Source organism: Lupinus angustifolius, chromosome LG09 (genome assembly GCF_001865875.1).
Source record: "Lupinus angustifolius cultivar Tanjil chromosome LG09, LupAngTanjil_v1.0, whole genome shotgun sequence".
Classification (NCBI taxonomy): Eukaryota; Viridiplantae; Streptophyta; class Magnoliopsida; order Fabales; family Fabaceae; genus Lupinus; species Lupinus angustifolius.
Window position 1 is genome coordinate 711473 of NC_032017.1, and position 20174 is coordinate 731646.

Below are 20174 nucleotides of genomic sequence, written 5' to 3' on the forward strand. Positions count from 1 at the left end.
TTCTTATTTCTTAGAGATAAAAATCTTATCTTTAAGGGGCAACAACCTTATCATTGAGTAGCATTGACTTTTCTTTAAGTGGCATTAGTGACATTAGCCTTATTATTGAGTGACAATATCCATAGGAGTAGTCATATATTTGAATTTGGTAGTAACTATATTATTGACCGGTAAAAGCCATATTGTGAGTGTGCAATAGTTATCAGATATAGTGAACTAGGTTGTTTTATCCTAGGATTACATGATTGATAATTTGTTTGCACAATATTTGACACCACCATGAAATATTTTAAAAACAACAAACTAGTTTACGACCCAGTCAATAATATATATAGTGACATAATTAATATTTTTAATTTGATAATAACATAAAATTTTAAAAACAATATAGCATTACATTATGTGGTGGATACCCATGATTTAGACTAAAATATTTCAAAAAAATAAATAATGTGAATATCATATTCTTTGTTGGTTGTTTAATTATGTATGATAATATTTTTTTTTTTAATTTTGGAGTATAGAGTTATTAAATATTGTTATGTAATATTATTATTAATTTTTTTTAAATATAAACTGAGTTAACCGATTTACGTTGACTTAATAGTTGAACAATTAATTCATTGACCCAACAATATTCTGACCGAGTCTTTGTCTAATCTGAGTTCAATAACATTTGTTTTTAATTTTTAGCCAACTTTCTAAAAAACAAATCATTGATTTAAATTGAAAGGGTGAAAAAAAGCGATAAAGCCCAAATTCTCAAAAGCCCAAACCAAAATCCAAATCTGAAATCACCAAAATACCCAAAATCCAAATCTCTCTAAAACCCTAATCTCTCTTTTCCTCCATTTCTTCATTCTCTCAAAAAAATTCATCTCACTTCATTCCTTTGAATCAAAACAATGAGACAACAACAATGGCGTCTTCTCTATCTTCTTCGCAAAACCACAACCAATCACGTTCTCTTCAACCCAAATCTCCATTCAAATTTTTCACTTCGTTCTTTCTCTTCAATCCAACCAAGTTTCAAAATTCCCCATTTTACCCCTCCCCACTTTTCTAGAACCTTCTCTTCCGACCCAGTTCTTCAACCCAACGATTCCGATAACAACCATGTAGTTATCTCTGATATCTTCTCTAAACCCACGCAAAACGACGTCGTCACGAGCCTCCTCGATTCGAATCGCGTTTCGATTAACCACGACTCAGTGATTCAGATATTGGGGAAACTCGATTCCAACGCTGACGTGGCAAGGAGATTCTTCAATTGGGTTCTAGAAACCTCTCCTTGGAGGTTGAGTTCTAAGTCTTATAACGCAATGCTTAGCGTTTTGGGTACCAATGGGTTAGTTAATGAGTTTTGGGATTTGGTTGGTGTTATGAAGAAGAAGGGTTTCGGGGTTTCGAATGGAGTGAAAGTGAAAATGTTGGATATTTTTGAGAAAGGTGGATTGGTTGATGATGTTTTGAAGTTGAATGCTTTGTTTGAGTCCGGGTCGATCGATAATTCGATTGAGAAGAAGTGTCTTAGGGTTTGTAGGATTGTTAGGCGTAATGTGTGGGATGATGATGTTGAGAATCAAATTAAGGAATTGAATGTCGAATGGAGTGGAAATGCGGTTAAGTTAGTTTTGAAAGGTTTAGGTAGCGAGACGAGTAAGGCTTTGATATTTTTCCGGTGGTTGGAGGAGAGTGGGGTGTTTAAGCATGATGGATGGACTTATAATGCGATGGCGAGGGTTTTGGGTAGGGAAGATTCGATTGATCGGTTTTGGAAACTTCTTGGTGATATGAGGGATGCTCGGTTCGATTTGGAGGATAAAACGTTTGCTATTGTTTTAGGAAGGTTTTATAAGAGGAAGATGATTAAGGAGGCTGTTGAGCTTTATGAGTTTGCTATGGCCAGTAAGAATAAGCCTTCACGGGATATTTGTACCATTATTTTGAAGAAAATTGTTGTTTCTAAGGAATTAGATTTGGATTTGTTTTCGAGAGTGTTGAAAGTTTTTACTGAAAGTGGGAATGTGTTGACCGATTCTATGGTTAATGCCGTTCTGAAGTCTTTAACCAGTGTTGGGAAGATGGGGCAATGGAATAAGGTTTTGAAAGTAATGGAAGGTTACATGTTAGGCGCTCGTGGTAATTTACAGGGAAAGATTGCATATCGACTAAGCGCTGCTGGTTACAAGGATGAAGCGAGTGAGTTCATCGGTAATATTGAAGCATCCGGGTCTATTCCGGAACACAAGACATGGGAATCTTTAGTTGAGGGGCACTGTGTTGCTGGGAACCTTGATAAAGCTTTTGCCTCATTTAAAGAGATGATTGAGAAAGAAGGGGTCGCTTCGGCGGGGTTGACTTTTGATGTGTTAATGAATTCATATTGTCAATTGAATAAGGCAATAGATGCATACAAGATTCTCAATGAGATGGTGAATGAAAAGGAGCTAAAGCCCCGACACTCTACTTACAAGCTGATTGTAACTAAGTTATTGGTTCAGGGAGGATTTGCAGATGCTTTAAATATTTTGGGCTTGATGAGAAGCCACGGATTTCCACCGTTTACCGATCCATTATTTGAACACATATCGAAAAGTGGAAGTGCTGATGATGCTATTCTTTTTGTAAAGGCGATGACTTCACATGATTTTCCATCTACATCTGTGTTTCTCCGCATGTTTAATGCTTTTTTCAAGCACGGAAGGCATGATGAAGCGCAAAACTTCCTCTCTAAATGTCCAGGCCACATTCGTAACAATGTTGATGTCTTGAATCTCTTTTTTTCGATGCACTCAAAAGACGCTGCTTCTTCTGGTATGTTGGCTGCTTAAGTTTTCAGAACTATATCTAATATTGTACTCTTGAGAAGAATGTACTATTGCATTTGTTCACAAAATCTGGTGAAAATTATTCTTTTTGCCCTTGATATAACATCACCGATCTAAGAAGTTGAATCTAGCTTTGAATAAAGCAGTCAAATCTCTATTTGATTTGTGTTTTGCATGTTTGCCGTAGTTCTTGTCTTCAACATTGTAATAGATTGAAAGACAGGAAACAAATGCAATTCTTGATATTAGTCGACTTTTTGTTTCTCCCTTCATCCTAGTTTTAGATTGTCTTAATGTTAATTGCAATTGAGGTGGTGATATATGAGCAATGTTTTTCACATGCAAAAAACTATTAACTGTCCTCTTTGCCTGCGATAGGAAGACTGCTTACGTTTATCTTTCCCTGACCCGTTACGTCTCGTACATTGAACCACCTTTTTTATTTATGGTGGGATGCCTGCAATCTTATTTGAACATTTTTGCATAAATCCTCATGGAACTAAGGGATGGCAATGAAAACTGAACCCGTGAGTACCCGTCTGAACCCAACTTGAATTTAACGGGAAAAAACCCGTTGTGATTAGTTTCGGGTTCGGTTTTTACCCAAGTTCAATTTTTGGGTTTTGGTTTGGTACTGTTGGTATCCTATCCCGAAACCGGTGACTTATAAACATAGTATATGTGGGGCTTTTGTTAGCTGCTGAGGCAAGGTCACAGGGTTAGGAGTTCTCACATTGAAACAACCCATCTGTTACATTGAATTCCTTATACTGAGTGTCTCAAGTACTAGCTCCAGCACCTTATATTGGTGCTGGATTTTTTGTGACAAATTCTGTTTATTTGTTCATTTTTTTCCCTTTCTCTACTTGTACTTATCTTCCATTAAATTCCAGTATTGTATTCTTTCTAAGATTATATTATCCTATTTGTTCATTATAAATAGCGGAGGTGATAATTGGTGAGTTTATTTGAAGCTGGTGGCATTCAATTCTTTTGTTCTCTGGTTTTTTCCTTCTTTTGTCAGAGATGGTAGCACTGTTTTCAGCCCTGCTGAGTTTGGGTTCGATTTTGGGTTTGGGTAAAGCACAAACCCGATCCCGATCCCGATCCGCCTCGTTGCCATATATTTCAGCCCCACATAGTCAATGCAGCATTGCATTTGTTTTTTATTTTCTTGACTAATTACATTGATACATGACCTTACATTTATATACGATGAGCCATAATTATTTATGAATTCTACAAGAATTTCGAAGGGTGTGAACCCCTTACACTTGAACCCAATTGAGTCACTTTCTGTGGAAACTATTTTTCCAGCTTATCCCAAAAAGCATATAAAAGATTAAAAAAAAGGAGTGTAATTTCTATGCATCAATATGGTAAAAATTTATATACAATCAATTCATTATTTATTATTTATTTATTACTTTTTTGAAAGGTGAAAAATAATTAAATATGAATGGTGGAAGGTATAATGAGATAGTGTATAAATTTCTTGTACCACATATTTTTTATGAAAAAGAAATACTCCTTGCACAAATGATCATTAAGGTTTCTAGCAAAAACACATTCTTAATGAGGAAGCACAAATTTCCACATAGTCTTTTTTGATGTGGAAATGACATTGAAAAATGCATTTAGCAAAACCAAAGTTTAAATAATGTTATTTAAACTTTGAATTTAAATTTTGATGGGTGAAAACATTCAATAGAAGCGATCTTTGTGTAACGTTGATCTTTGTGTAACGTTGACTACGAGGAATGGAGGAATAAAGGGTAAGAGTTAAATCGAAGAGAATACCATAAGATTTGTCATCAATGTTTGGCTAACTATGTCTATATCATCAAGAGTTAAATAAAAGACCATAAACGAGTTACCTAATCCATGACCATGGGCCCGTGCATGATTTGGTTGTGAATCGTTGTGTCGAACCAATTATCGTACCATACTTGGTAAATGGTCGTAGGTCACATCATGCCGCAACATACAAAATAGATGCCATCATGCTTTGTTTATGATCTTCTGAGTAATTTTCTGTCTGTCTTGCCATGTTCCACTTGAATATGACCAATTTTAAAGAAAATATTGTATAGTGACACATCTTAGTTTAGATAGTAAAAATGTTTGGTTTTATCTCCTAATAGATATACACAACAATGCAACTTGAGATATGGAGATCACATCTTATTTGCATCCCAACCAACAATGATGATATAGAGAAAAGTATTGTAAGGTGGCAATATGACTTAACAAATTTAATTCTTTTATAAGAAAAAATTGTATACACGAATAATGTAGAAGTTTTTATATTGTTATTGTATTATCTAAATATTCATTTTTTATTATGATTGACTATTAAATAAAAGTAATACAAATGAATGATAAATGATATATTAACTGTATATAAATCTTTACACTATTGATGCATAAATGTTACATTCTACTATTATTTAGTAAAGTCTGTGGAGAGTAGATATACACAGTATTTACCCTCATAAATAAAGAGATTATTTTCAGGATTTGAACATATAACCACATAATTAATATGTAATAACTTTATTATTACGCTAAACTCATTCTAAACTCATTCTATTGTAGTTTGTTATGATATAAATAAAATAATACATTTAAGTACTACATTTTTCTTTTGCTCGAAAATACATCATTCATCAAAATGTTTTAGCTCAATCAATAGAATAAGTTGAATGAGACTTATGAATGAACAAAACATGATGATGAGTGTGACCAAAGAAGCACAATGGTGTCTTATTCTTATATGTCTTATACTCTTTTATATTCCAAACATTATATTCTTCAACCTCAAGTATTTCTTTACATGTATTTTCAAATGAAAATATTTACTTCAGTTCCTAGTTACAGCTTAAAGAACCACAAATAAGTAACAAAAAGGACAAGCCATATTGTTACAAATAATGTGACAAGAATGTCATCATTTAGTGATGTTTTATAAAAAAATCGAAATGTTTTATTCATCAATATTGTTTATATACATAAAGCAAGCACAGTTGGAAAATTATGGTTTATTGCGATATCTGACTTAGTGTATGACAATCACAACAAGTAAATGAAAATCTAGCTTCATAATGATTAGGATTGCAAAAAAATGATTGGTGGAATTTCACAAATAAAATTCACATGGTCACAAACGAGTATCATAAGTTTTAAAGACAATTCTTCAACTAATTTAGACAAGTTACATTGCATTTAGATAATTTCATTAACACTTAAGCGGCATATAATCACCACATAACTAAAAATATGAGATAAAATGATATTTTAATTAGAGTATAATATTTATGTATTATCGATGTAAAGGTATATACACATTTAGTACATAATTCATTTGTATTATTTATATTTAAAAGTTAATAATTATTAAATATAAATAGTAAATGAACAGTATAATTTTTTTTTACCAGCCATTTCTCTTTTACTTATTAATCTTCATTTTATAAGTGATATGACACTCTTTCTTCAAATTATCTTATGTTATTTGTTGGCCTAAATAAGCTTGGATACAATTCAAACTTAAATAATTGACCAGATACTCCAAGTTTTTAAGATTATATAACCACATATATATATATATATATATATATATTAATATGAGTGGAGGTACTAAGATCAAAGGGGTCACATATATATATATGATGAGTATAGAAACAATATGGTAGCCAGTTATAGTGAGCATTAGAGGAAAATAAATTGACCCAACACATGAAAAGAACACAACACTACACACTTAAAAATTACAAAGTGACAAAAATATCCACCAATTAAGCAACAATCCAAAGTGATAACAGCTAGGATGCTATTTTCCCTTCTTCACATCTAACATAGATATATTATCTCAAATCATATCTAAAATTATGTATTATGCTAATGAAAACATATCATGTCAATTAAAAAATTTAAATATTCATTATCAATATTATTTTTACTTTATTATCATTAGTACGAAACATGATTTGAGACATAATTTAGGATGATGTTCCTTCCTATCATCACCACCACAAAGTAAATGGCCCTATCATCTTAGGATCATAAACCTTTGATAAAGTTTAAGGTAACACTCCATTTGTCTATATATTCTATGTCTTTGGCTACAAAGATTAATCTATGCTAAGAAATGTAGTCACGGACACCAAAACATGACTAACAATGAAAACATGCCACATGTGTGTGTAATCGGAGAGGTACTTGAGATTAAAATGAACATAAGAGTACAACCTAGTTGGAAGAGGTACCAATCTTTTTCTCTTGAGAATGTCTAATACAAAACAAACTTTCATATAAATGGGTATGCTTTGGGCATTATGTTGTCAATGAACAAGATTTATTCGGAGTTATAAGGTGGTCTGATAGTGAAGAAGACGGTTGTAAGAAATGGAGTGCAGGAGGATGTGGGTTCGAATCCCACCATCAATAAAAAATGGGAGTTATAAGGGTAGTTTAATGGTAGGATGTAGGAGGTTGAGGGTAGAGTCTCACCCACAACAAATACTGAATTAAAATGAATAGTAGCAAACATAATTTGTAGAAAAAATGTGGGTGATAGAAAGAGAGGGAAGGGTATGGCATTGGCAGCTTTTGCTTTTCAAAGTTTACTCTTTTTGAACAATTTTAGGTGAATCACTGTCTCCTGTGTGAATAGACCAAAGAGACCCCAATTTTGATCCTTACCTCATAGTGGGTTATGGAATCTAAAAAGCACACCACCACCCAACATTTACTGCACAAAACAGACCAAATATATTATCTTATACCATAGTTATATTGTCCATCTTTAATTTTTGAGAACGATACTTCTTGAAAAAAATATAATTTTGTATATCAAAAGAAATTATTTTCTTAACCATAAGGGTGAAGATACCCTTATTAATATAAAAAAAATATTGGGTTTATTGCCCTAAAAAGTCTTATAATAATATAAAAATGATGAACCTTATAAACCACTACCACATATTCGTACCATATAGACTAACTATGTTTTATACAAATCTATTTTATAAATAAAACCAACAGAAGATTTTGATGGTTCATCATAGTGGTTCACCAAATCCATGGTTCAATCTCGAATCCCCAAAACAGAACACTCCATTTCTTCTTCTCGAGATTCTCACATTCTCAATACCTTATAAATTGGTTATTTTTGTGAATATATATATATATATATATATATATGCACCGATAGTTTTATAGGTTGTATATATTTTCATTGTATTATACATTATTTATATTTAGTTATTATTTACTCTTCAAAATATATAATCCAAATGAATTATACAAATATTACACTCATGAATTTAATATGTAGGATTTTGGTTATTTTTCACCCAAAGAGAAAAAATGTGCATAGTAGTTTTATTTTCATGTTTATCTATATAGATAGCTGCATGATCCTCACTAATAAAACCTAATGATATCTATCATGCACTAGTATCCTTTTTAAAGCTTTATCTACTACTAATGCAATGCATATATAATTCTTTTAAAACTACTTTATTATACTTTTTAGGCCTATACATGATTAATAGGGTAGAGAATTTCCCACTATCCCTCCCATATTTTCCCATAGTAATTCAAATTATGGAACACATTATGTGATGTGCTGTGGCTGCTGCAACTACATCATACCACAATTGTTATGTAATACTAAATCATAATTATATGGTCACATTAGATAATAGCACAATCATATTAGACCACATTTGGGTTGTATCAGTGTTCATTAACCACGTCAATTCAAAAATATTTTTTAATCATAAAATAATTTACACTGCAATAACTACATTTCATATCACAAAGGTCACAATAACTACTATAATAATAATAACAATCGCAATTTAAACAATGTTTGAACTCAAATTTTTACATTGAACTCAAATTTTGTTTCATTTTGTTGTTCTAAGATTTTTCCCATTATATATCATTTTCTTTACGGATGGGGATCTGCTGTCCCCAACCATGTCCCCAACCACATAGCCAATCACAATAAAACAAAATGGATAAAGTTTTGAATATTTAATTTTTTTAAACTAACCTGACATAATATGATTTAGGACAGAGTTTGGGACAGCAGATCCTTGTCCTTTCTTTACACATTCCTATGTGAGTGACATGCATGTTAGTTCCCTTTATTATACTACAAAAAAAACATGCCTCTTCTTTTTTCTTTGGTCTGACACAACACTTAGGTGAATGAGATTCTGCATTGAAAGTTTGAAACTAGAAAGTGCAGTGAGGAAAGAACATTCATTTGAGAACACTATTAAACTTTCAAATAACATCTTTATATTTTAACATCAAATTGAATGGAGAAGCAAAGAAAAGTAACTCTTGTTTGTTTTGTTTCATTTTTCTTGTTTTGGAGCTCTTCAAATGCATTGCTTTCTCCTAAAGGAGTAAACTTTGAAGGTAAACTTCAAAATTTCCACTTACCCATAGTTTCATTGATATCACTTTAATATGAAGAATTTTCAAATGGGTTTATCTCATTATATCTTATAATGTAGTGCAAGCATTAATGGGCATAAAATATGGTCTAAAAGATCCACATGGTGTTTTAGACAATTGGGATGGAAATGCTGTTGATCCATGTAGTTGGACTGTGATCACTTGTTCTTCTGAAAACCTTGTCATTGGCTTGTAAGTGTTTCTAGAATCTTCTATTTGAAGCTGAAAAAATGTTGATTTTTTTGATGAAATGAAACTTTTGATGGTTGGTGTAGGGGTATTCCTAGTCAAAGCTTATATGGCACTCTATCTTCAAGCATTGGCAACTTAACCAACCTTCAGATTGTGTAAGTAATAATAGCATTTTACGGGTGTTTTAAATTGCAGTTGTGGTTTATGTAATTGTAGGTAATTGCGGCTGGTTGATGCGGTTGCGGTGGTTTCCGCAACCATAATATGATGATTGTATTCTACTACTCTAAAGATAGATGTTTGTTATTTAGTAAGTTTGGTTTTATGGACTACTTTTCAGGCTGCTACAGAATAATAACATAACTGGACCAATTCCTTCAGAGCTAGGAAAACTTTCTAAGCTTCAAACTCTTGATATCTCTAATAACTTCTTCAGTGGTGAAATTCCTTCCTCTCTTGGTCACCTGAGAAGCCTCCAATACATGTAAGCAAATATCAATTGCGATTTACGATCATGATTGCAGTCATTTCGGCCATTGTGCTGTAATTTGATACAGTCCATGCAGTTGTGTTACAGCTCGATGTGGCCTTACCATTGTGATTTGGTGTCATACTGCAATTGTGGTATGATGCGATTCAACAGTCACTACAACCGTAATATTGCGGCCGCATCAGGTGGTTAAGACTATACAATTGTGTGATGTATAAAAGCTAAAGAATTATTAAAATTGTTTCAGGAGGCTCAATAATAACAGTCTTGTTGGTGCATGCCCAGAGTCAGTGGCTAATATGACACAACTTGCTTTTCTGTAATATTCATAACCTCTTATTATTTGTATGATAATCTTATGCACTAATTTTGTTTATGTTTTCTATATTCCTAAACTTGATTTCTTGTTTTGTGATTATCAATTCAGTGACTTGTCCTACAACAATATTAGTGGCCCTGTACCAAGAATTCTGTCTAAATCATTCAAGTAATTTTCTATTCCTCTTTTTCTGATGAATGTTAATTTGTGCTTGGATGAAAAACAGAAAATTGTGTAATAACTGATAATTTATTCCATTTCCCTTTCACTTTTTCAGCATTGTTGGAAACCCCCTTGTTTGTGCTACTGGAAAAGAACCAAACTGCCATGGATTGACACTAATGCCTATGTCCATGAACTTAACCAATCCTAAGGGTAAGATTTGTTCAGATTTGCTCATGATTATTTGAAGTTGCTTGCTCTTGTATCGACTTTTCATTTAGTGACCAACAAGGCGTTGGTCGAGTGGTGTAAGGCCCCGCTAGATCCCCAAATGGGCCAGAAAGTTAAAGGTTACATTCTTGTACGCAACAGTTGTTAGGAAGGGCAGACATGCACCCGAAAAAACTTTCCATTTAGTGTTATATACTCTAATATATTCTGCAAAGTCAACATTTTGATTCTGATAGATACATCTTTGCTTCCCTAGATGCTTTGCCATTAGGCGCAAAGAAAATTCACAAAACCGCGATCACCTTCGGCTTGAGCCTAGGATGTCTCTGCCTTATAGTTCTTGGTTTTGGACTTCTTATTTGGTGGAGGCATAAGCATAATCAACAAGCATTTTTTGATGTTAAAGGTACATTCCTATTAGCACAACCTTTAAATGGAGATTAAATATGACACCATTTTACAAGAATGTCCATGTGCACACTTAATATCTTGATGAATGTTTCAGACCGGCATCACGAAGAAATCTACCTCGGAAACTTGAAGAGGTTTCAATTCAGAGAACTCCAGATTGCTACTCACAACTTCAGCAGCAAACACATACTGGGAAAAGGCGGTTTCGGCAATGTGTACAAAGGAGTTCTCTCAGATGGCACTCTTGTAGCTGTCAAGAGGCTAAAAGACGGCAATGCTGCAGGAGGAGAGATACAATTTCAAACCGAAGTTGAAATGATCAGCCTCGCCGTTCATCGAAACCTTCTCAGATTGTATGGATTTTGTATGACACCAACAGAAAGACTTTTAGTTTACCCGTACATGTCTAACGGAAGCGTCGCTTCGCGTCTCAAGGGTAAGATCAGTTTTAGGATTTCATACTAAAAACATTGACTAACTAACTTAGGAGGATGATTTTGATGATACCGATCGGTCATTTGTAGGTAAGCCGGTCCTGGATTGGGGCACAAGGAAGCAAATTGCATTAGGAGCAGCAAGGGGACTACTTTATCTTCATGAGCAGTGTGATCCAAAGATAATCCATAGGGATGTGAAAGCTGCAAACATATTGCTTGATGATTATTGCGAAGCAGTTGTCGGAGATTTCGGATTAGCGAAACTATTGGATCATGAAGATTCACATGTAACAACTGCAGTAAGAGGCACTGTAGGGCATATTGCCCCGGAATATCTATCGACAGGACAATCATCTGAGAAGACTGATGTCTTTGGATTTGGCATTCTCCTCCTTGAATTGATAACAGGACAGAGGGCTTTAGAATTTGGAAAATCTGCTAACCAAAAAGGAGCTATGCTTGATTTGGTAAACTTGTTTTCCTTTATTGTTTCGTATATACAAACGCTTCAAAATAGTCGTACCAAAAAGGCGGTTGGTCTAGTAGTATAGGGCCTCGTCAAATCCCCAGAAAATGGCTAGTAGTTATACACTAAGATCTTTCCTCATTTTATCTCAAGCCAAATACTAAAGCTAATAAAGTCCTTATATATATGCATTTTGCATTCAGGTAAAGAAAATCCATTTGGAGAAGAAACTTGAATTGCTTGTTGACAAGGATCTGAAGAGCAACTATGACAGGATTGAGCTTGAGGAAATGGTTCAAGTGGCTCTCTTGTGCACTCAATATCTTCCGGGCCATAGACCGAAAATGTCCGAAGTGGTTCGAATGCTTGAAGGCGATGGACTAGCAGAGAGATGGGAAGCTTCTCAAAGAGCTTACACTACAAAATGCAAAGCAAATGAGTCCTCATTATCAGATAGATATTCTGATCTTACTGATGACTCTTTACTATTATTCCAAGACATGGAGCTTTCAGGACCAAGGTGAAGATTAGGTGAATTGTCTAGTCATTTTATTTTATTTTCTATTCCATTGAGTTTGTTTTTCGATTCCTGAGAGCGGCACTTGTTGGGAGGGGCAGTCACGAACCCCGAAAGGATTAGTTCCTTACCCAAAAAGGTGAGGAGATATGTTTGGTAGTACAAAAAAAATGAAATTGGAGTGCAGGTAATAGTTGAATGAGTCTATTTACAAAATCCTTTGACAATTATATGTATGATAGAGGTCAATCAAAGCTATAAACAGTTATGATGATGTTTACTTTAAAATGTACAGAACAAGATTTGTTAAATGTTAATTTGTAATGCAAATTTTGTAATATTGTAGATCAATGAAGTCTTTATTGGTTTTTGTAGTGAGACATTCTGTGCTTGTATAAATTTGATAGTGATATTTGTCTTTATACAGAAATTTTTTTATCCTTATTTCAATGTTATTTTAGGGCTAGTTTGGGAGTTGTATTTTGAAGGGGAACAAAGAGAAAGAGAAGGCTTGAGAGCCATGAAATACACTTGTGAGATACTCTCAAGCCCCCCTCCAAAATCTAATTCCCAAACAAACCCTTAAGAATGAGTCTCAGTACAATGGTAAGGTTGTTTGTCTTGTGACGTGAAGGTCAGGGGTTTAAGTTTGAAAAACAACACCAATAGCAAAATTAGAAACATCACACATTATTTCAAAAAGCAAATTCGAATTAGATAGCTTAATAACACGGGCAAAAGTTAATTCAAGTTTCAGCATTTGGAAAGATTGCAAGCATGCATCACCATAAACAAAGGGAACATCCTTACCAAGAAGAATGCATAATGATTGAAGTCTTTAATAAATCTCCTATGAAAACCTACATGTCCAAGAAAGGATATAATTTCTTTCACATAAAGTCAAGGAGGAAGATTAGATATCAATCAAAATTTTCTTTATCAACTCCAAATCCATCTTTAGATATAACATGACTTAGCATTATGTCATTTTTAACCATGAAATGACATTTTTCTGAATTAAGCACAAATTTATTTTCTTTACACCTAGCTAAAACCAAAGACAAATGATGCAAACAATCTTCAAAACTAGACCCTATGACTAAAGTTATCTATAAATACTTCTAGAAATTTATCAAACATATCAGAAAAAACACTAATCGTACATCTCTACAAAGTAGGTGGTGCATTACATAATCCAAAATGCATACTACTATATGTAAATGTACCAAATGGACATGTAAAAATGATCTTATCTTAATGTCTCAACTAAATATGAAGCTATAATGATAGATAATGTCTCATCAAATCCTAAAAACACATGTTCAAATTAGTTGAACTCTATTTAATAAAAGAGATGTACAAAATGTTCGAAATAAATGAGTTTTGAATGTATTTCATATTATTCTCTATTGTTTTTTTGGTGTTGTATTTTTAATCTTCAATTTTTAGTCTAATGAAGAACTTTGAATGAAGAGAGAATGTTGGTATTGTATAATAATCTCAAAAACTTGTTACTAACATTTTTGTACTTGTAGTAGGAACTTTCCTCTTGCTATAATAAAGTGATTTTTACTAAAAGTAGGTAAACCAATAAGCTTTATACGGTGGACAATTCCTTTCGGCTTTTTCATTTCAAACAAATCTTCAATAATGTTGATATAGATTTTACTACATCTTAATTCAAATGGTCTAACTCTTCATTTTTATGTGAATGACAGTGGAAATGAAAACACCCATATTGGAAAAATTATGATGATTCCAAATTCATAAATTTTAAAAAGTATTACTCTATGAAAAATTTGCATGACATGTGTTCCATTTAGTTCCAAAGTACATGTCATGATCGGATAAGAGTGGCGACTGACAACATAAGATTGGGTGAAGCAAGCATGATCTGAACATTCTCAAGTCTCGACCGGACAACTATACAGTCTAGAAATATATTTCGTTGATCAGACAGAAATAACAAGATAGTGCAGGGATTACCTCTGACACCCCTCTGTTGCGTCTCCAATATAGGACTACCTTCTGAACACCACATACTCATGCACATGCTACATACACCCACTACACCGTTTAGTGGATGACAAAATAGGCCTATACTATGACGACACAACTTAACACATGTTATAAGTCAATTGTCTATAGAGTACAGACATGTCAGAGCTACCTGACACGGAAAAAACAACTTCTGCATGTTTTGAGCAGGCCCAACAAAGCCTCTTGGTCAGCCAGGCCCATGGTATCTACTAGGGAATATTCCCATCACCTCTCCACTATAAATGGGGACTCCCCTATAAGGAATTTTACTTACACATATTCACTTACTTACTCTATCTCTTATTATTATTCCGTCACTCTTATATCATATATCTCACTCATATATTAACTTGATTGTCGGAGAACTTTTCAGGTACCTCCCCAAAGCTTTCAAACATCTCTCAGACAACATTAGAAGATTCCTCATCAATATCCATATTTCCAGACTCCACATTTTCAATACTAAAGAACAACTTGTATATTCAACCTTTTTAATTTGTTAATATTATTAAACTAGTTTTTATTAAAGTTGAGGTTCTTATCTAAGTGGTAGAAAGCCATAAATACCCAGCCAATACTTTACACTAATTTCATCTATTTTATGATTTTGCTTTCCCTTCGTTCAAATTGTGGGGTTGAGGCATTCATATGCAATAACTAGATGGTGACTACCCATAATCTCTCTAGTGGTATAATATGTATTCTCTTGTAGGGTAATAATGTATTTAAGTTGACCAACTAGGGTAACCAAATTAATTGACCAAATCTAGAGTCTATTCTAGTTTAAACCTTCCACGTTTCTCCACATTTTTATCTTACTTTTGAGCCACACATTTTATCCTCTTGATTAAACACCAAAGTAGGTATCATAATCAAATGGGTCATTGTAATTTCATATCATATGTCACATCTACACAATGTCCATGCATATCTTTATTTTCCTCAAGCCCTGAAAATTGATTTGTCATTCTTTAATGCTTATCTTCATTCGTGCCATTTAATGAAAATTACTTGCACTCCTTCAAAAGTATAGGCTACTAAACAAACGGGGTTAGTTTAAATGATATATGTTTTATTCTCTTCAAGTAAGGTCTCGGGTTCGAGTTTTGTGGATAAAAAAAATACTTGTTGTGAGAGTTAGTCTCACATACTTGTGGATGTTCTCGGATCGGGCATGATTATTTCCGGTGCGATGATACCTGTGGAAAAAAAAGAGTAGAGCTAATTAAAACGGGAATAGAAGAAAGAAACCATCAAATGCATGGGTTACTCCTCAAATTCTTCTTAGAAATTTCTCTGGATAGGTTTCATGTATTATTGCTTTCTTCAAACTACGTACCAGTTTTTCTTTTGTTATATGCATGAGATTATCTTAGGACAAAGATTTCGTGCAATAGTAAACAAAAGCTTCATACTAAAGTTGGTTCCTACTATACTAACTTGGCTTTTAGTGAATTTTAAAATATGATCCTATCATGATTTGTAGTATTATCAACATAGGTTACATGTCCTTATGGGTGTCCTCATTCCATGTTCTGGCTTAGTCAGATCTAATTAAATTTTAGCAAATAATATAAAAATGTTATTTTTTGTTTTTAAAAATTTTCTTCTTATCTATATGACAATATCTAATTAGTTCGGGACTGGAAATTAAACAGAATCAAGAACACACATAGTCATATATGATTTATAAAGAAACAAACAAATGAGGAGTGCCATATTCTTCAATCTCCTTGGAAAAACTCTCATGATTGAAGCTAAAGCAAATTTGAATTAGTACCCTTCCCATAAAGAAGTAAATATATTTTTGTTTGATTAGGATTATGAGCTAAAGACAAATCCATTTTTGTTGGAGCAACAATTGATGAAAAACAACACCTTAGTGACCCACAAGCCATGTGAAGAGAATAGAGGAAGGTATCAACATCCTAGTGAGGACCACCAATACCTTTGTGGTGATCATGCATCTTAATCTCTTTTATTTGGTTTCTAATTGAATAGAAGAATATATATCTCCTTAAGAAATCTATACAACAATATCCACTTTAGCGAATATCTCGCTTTGTAGGAAACCTATGCAATAATATATACCTTAACGAATATTTCATTTCACCTTGCTTAATACCTAATTATTTTTATTACCTTCTCCACGTAACAACATGCTCTCTTCAACATAAGCATTTCTTAGTATCCTTGGCTATGTCACCAAGAGCTCAACTCTTCTCCAAACTTATACCACCGTCTAACTAAACGCACCACCTAGCCATCTATCATTAGGAGGATTTTCAACATGATAGAAACATTTACACCAGAGTTCGACAACTTCCTTATTCATTACTCATGTCACCTAAACCATAGAGCTTCTTTGGAAAGTGTCAGTTGCAACCATCATTGTCTATAACGATAATTATAGTTCAAATAACTATCATATTCCACCTTAAAGAATATACCAATCACACACCTTGCATCAATGTCAACCATTGTTTGTGCCACACTCGTGCATCCATGACAATACTCGTGTCACACTGTGCATTTATACCAATGCGGCATGTGTGATACACCTTGCATCTAAAGTAATGCTCGTTTATACCTTGTATCTATGTTAGACATCCAAGCCCAATGCAGCTCGGGTGACATCCTGCATCCATATTGATGTGTCCTATGTCACACTTTATATCTTTGTCAATGCCATGTGTAATACACTGCTAATGCTCGTGTACTCTTGTGGATCTACTAGTAATTAATGTCCATTCTCCATGATGCAATAGAAACATGAGTAATGCTTCAAAAACTTACAAAATGTTGACATTTCGAATAATAATGGAAAATGTGGCCGATGTGATCTCGATAAATTTCGTTGACTCCCAAAACCTTAATATATTGAATTTTGTAATAGTCACATACCCAAATTTAAAATCTTACATGCTCATTATGATCATAATAGAGATGAATCATTGTGGCTGCATAGGTTAATTCTTGTGCTCACACTATTCATATCCCTTTAATAGTTTGATGGAGAGGCCAATTTTTGGGACTAAATTAGATCATTGATGATTATAACAGTAAGGCTAAAGTTTTTTTTGCATGATATATTATGTGGATGTCATTATGTGTTTAAATCATGAAAATAGTTTATGATTGTTTGGATAAGGCTGAATATATTTATTTTTTCAAGATTATTAAGTAGTTAATTCTAGAAGAGGCATCTGATATGTCATTAAACTTTAAGGCCAGAAAAAAATTGCAAAAACATTTGGAAGATTTAAAGTTATATTTTTATTTAAATTATCCACTTCTTTTTCAATATAAGATTCCTCCACTTAACCTCTGAGACTTGAAATACCAAAAAGTTATTATGTTATCCATTAAATTTTGATATTTATAGCAAACCAAACCTCATGTGGTAGGACCTACGTGAAGGTGAGATTGACCATTGCATATACCCAATACTTGATCGAAGCACCTCATTAAGGATATACATGGCCATTACTAGGGTCAAGCCTTTAGAAACAAATGTAATAACATGTTTACTTTTACAAGAAAGTGTAAAAGTAACAACTCATTTCTTCAGTAGGTGGAGATGAGTTATTCTTATAATGTCATAGCTTGGGTACAAGGTTCATTTAGATGAGATATTCTTCTAATACATGATAGGATTGAGCAGGACATGACCCTACCCATTCAGTCAGTTTGGTCTGATCATGGTCGGACACAAATAGGGTCGGATGTCATCGGTTTGTCATTTATCATGTTTGCATATGTCTATATTCAACTGTGTGTAGAGTAACGATATTTTTTGGTCGAAAGTATTATTGATTATCTAGTTTTTTCATCATATATATGATTAAAAAACACATACTGGGAAAAGGCGGTTTCGGCAATGTGTACAAAGGAGTTCTCTCAGATGGCACTCTTGTAGCTGTCAAGAGGCTAAAAGACGGCAATGCTGCAGGAGGAGAGATACAATTTCAAACCGAAGTTGAAATGATCAGCCTCGCCGTTCATCGAAACCTTCTCAGATTGTATGGATTTTGTATGACACCAACAGAAAGACTTTTAGTTTACCCGTACATGTCTAACGGAAGCGTCGCTTCGCGTCTCAAGGGTAAGATCAGTTTTAGGATTTCATACTAAAAACATTGACTAACTAACTTAGGAGGATGATTTTGATGATACCGATCGGTCATTTGTAGGTAAGCCGGTCCTGGATTGGGGCACAAGGAAGCAAATTGCATTAGGAGCAGCAAGGGGACTACTTTATCTTCATGAGCAGTGTGATCCAAAGATAATCCATAGGGATGTGAAAGCTGCAAACATATTGCTTGATGATTATTGCGAAGCAGTTGTCGGAGATTTCGGATTAGCGAAACTATTGGATCATGAAGATTCACATGTAACAACTGCAGTAAGAGGCACTGTAGGGCATATTGCCCCGGAATATCTATCGACAGGACAATCATCTGAGAAGACTGATGTCTTTGGATTTGGCATTCTCCTCCTTGAATTGATAACAGGACAGAGGGCTTTAGAATTTGGAAAATCTGCTAACCAAAAAGGAGCTATGCTTGATTTGGTAAACTTGTTTTCCTTTATTGTTTCGTATATACAAACGCTTCAAAATAGTCGTACCAAAAAGGCGGTTGGTCTAGTAGTATAGGGCCTCGTCAAATCCCCAGAAAATGGCTAGTAGTTATACACTAAGATCTTTCCTCATTTTATCTCAAGCCAAATACTAAAGCTAATAAAGTCCTTATATATATGCATTTTGCATTCAGGTAAAGAAAATCCATTTGGAGAAGAAACTTGAATTGCTTGTTGACAAGGATCTGAAGAGCAACTATGACAGGATTGAGCTTGAGGAAATGGTTCAAGTGGCTCTCTTGTGCACTCAATATCTTCCGGGCCATAGACCGAAAATGTCCGAAGTGGTTCGAATGCTTGAAGGCGATGGACTAGCAGAGAGATGGGAAGCTTCTCAAAGAGCTTACACTACAAAATGCAAAGCAAATGAGTCCTCATTATCAGATAGATATTCTGATCTTACTGATGACTCTTTACTATTATTCCAAGACATGGAGCTTTCAGGACCAAGGTGAAGATTAGGTGAATTGTCTAGTCATTTTATTTTATTTTCTATTCCATTGAGTTTGTTTTTCGATTCCTGAGAGCGGCACTTGTTGGGAGGGGCAGTCACGAACCCCGAAAGGATTAGTTCCTTACCCAAAAAGGTGAGGAGATATGTTTGGTAGTACAAAAAAAATGAAATTGGAGTGCAGGTAATAGTTGAATGAGTCTATTTACAAAATCCTTTGACAATTATATGTATGATAGAGGTCAATCAAAGCTATAAACAGTTATGATGATGTTTACTTTAAAATGTACAGAACAAGATTTGTTAAATGTTAATTTGTAATGCAAATTTTGTAATATTGTAGATCAATGAAGTCTTTATTGGTTTTTGTAGTGAGACATTCTGTGCTTGTATAAATTTGATAGTGATATTTGTCTTTATACAGAAATTTTTTTATCCTTATTTCAATGTTATTTTAGGGCTAGTTTGGGAGTTGTATTTTGAAGGGGAACAAAGAGAAAGAGAAGGCT

At 33.8% G+C, this 20174-nt stretch overlaps 3 protein-coding genes across 3 annotated transcripts; all 3 read left to right on the forward strand.

Moving 5' to 3' along the window:
• Positions 825-3103, forward strand: LOC109357156 (pentatricopeptide repeat-containing protein At5g15980, mitochondrial-like). Its single transcript, XM_019600926.1, has one exon. The coding sequence runs from the start codon at positions 906-908 to the stop codon at positions 2832-2834; it is 1929 nt and encodes a 642-aa protein (XP_019456471.1). The 5' UTR covers positions 825-905; the 3' UTR covers positions 2835-3103.
• On the forward strand, positions 9140-12630 carry LOC109356004 (protein NSP-INTERACTING KINASE 1-like). Its single transcript, XM_019599320.1, has 11 exons — positions 9140-9269; positions 9368-9500; positions 9584-9655; positions 9841-9984; positions 10238-10309; positions 10418-10477; positions 10587-10684; positions 10959-11108; positions 11208-11549; positions 11638-12017; positions 12220-12630. The coding sequence occupies exons 1-11, from the start codon at positions 9167-9169 to the stop codon at positions 12538-12540; spliced, it is 1875 nt and encodes a 624-aa protein (XP_019454865.1). The 5' UTR covers positions 9140-9166; the 3' UTR covers positions 12541-12630.
• LOC109356146 (protein NSP-INTERACTING KINASE 1-like) lies at positions 18414-19754 on the forward strand. Its single transcript, XM_019599482.1, has 3 exons — positions 18414-18678; positions 18767-19146; positions 19349-19754. Exons 1-3 carry the CDS (start codon positions 18414-18416, stop codon positions 19667-19669), a joined length of 966 nt encoding a protein of 321 aa, XP_019455027.1. The 3' UTR covers positions 19670-19754.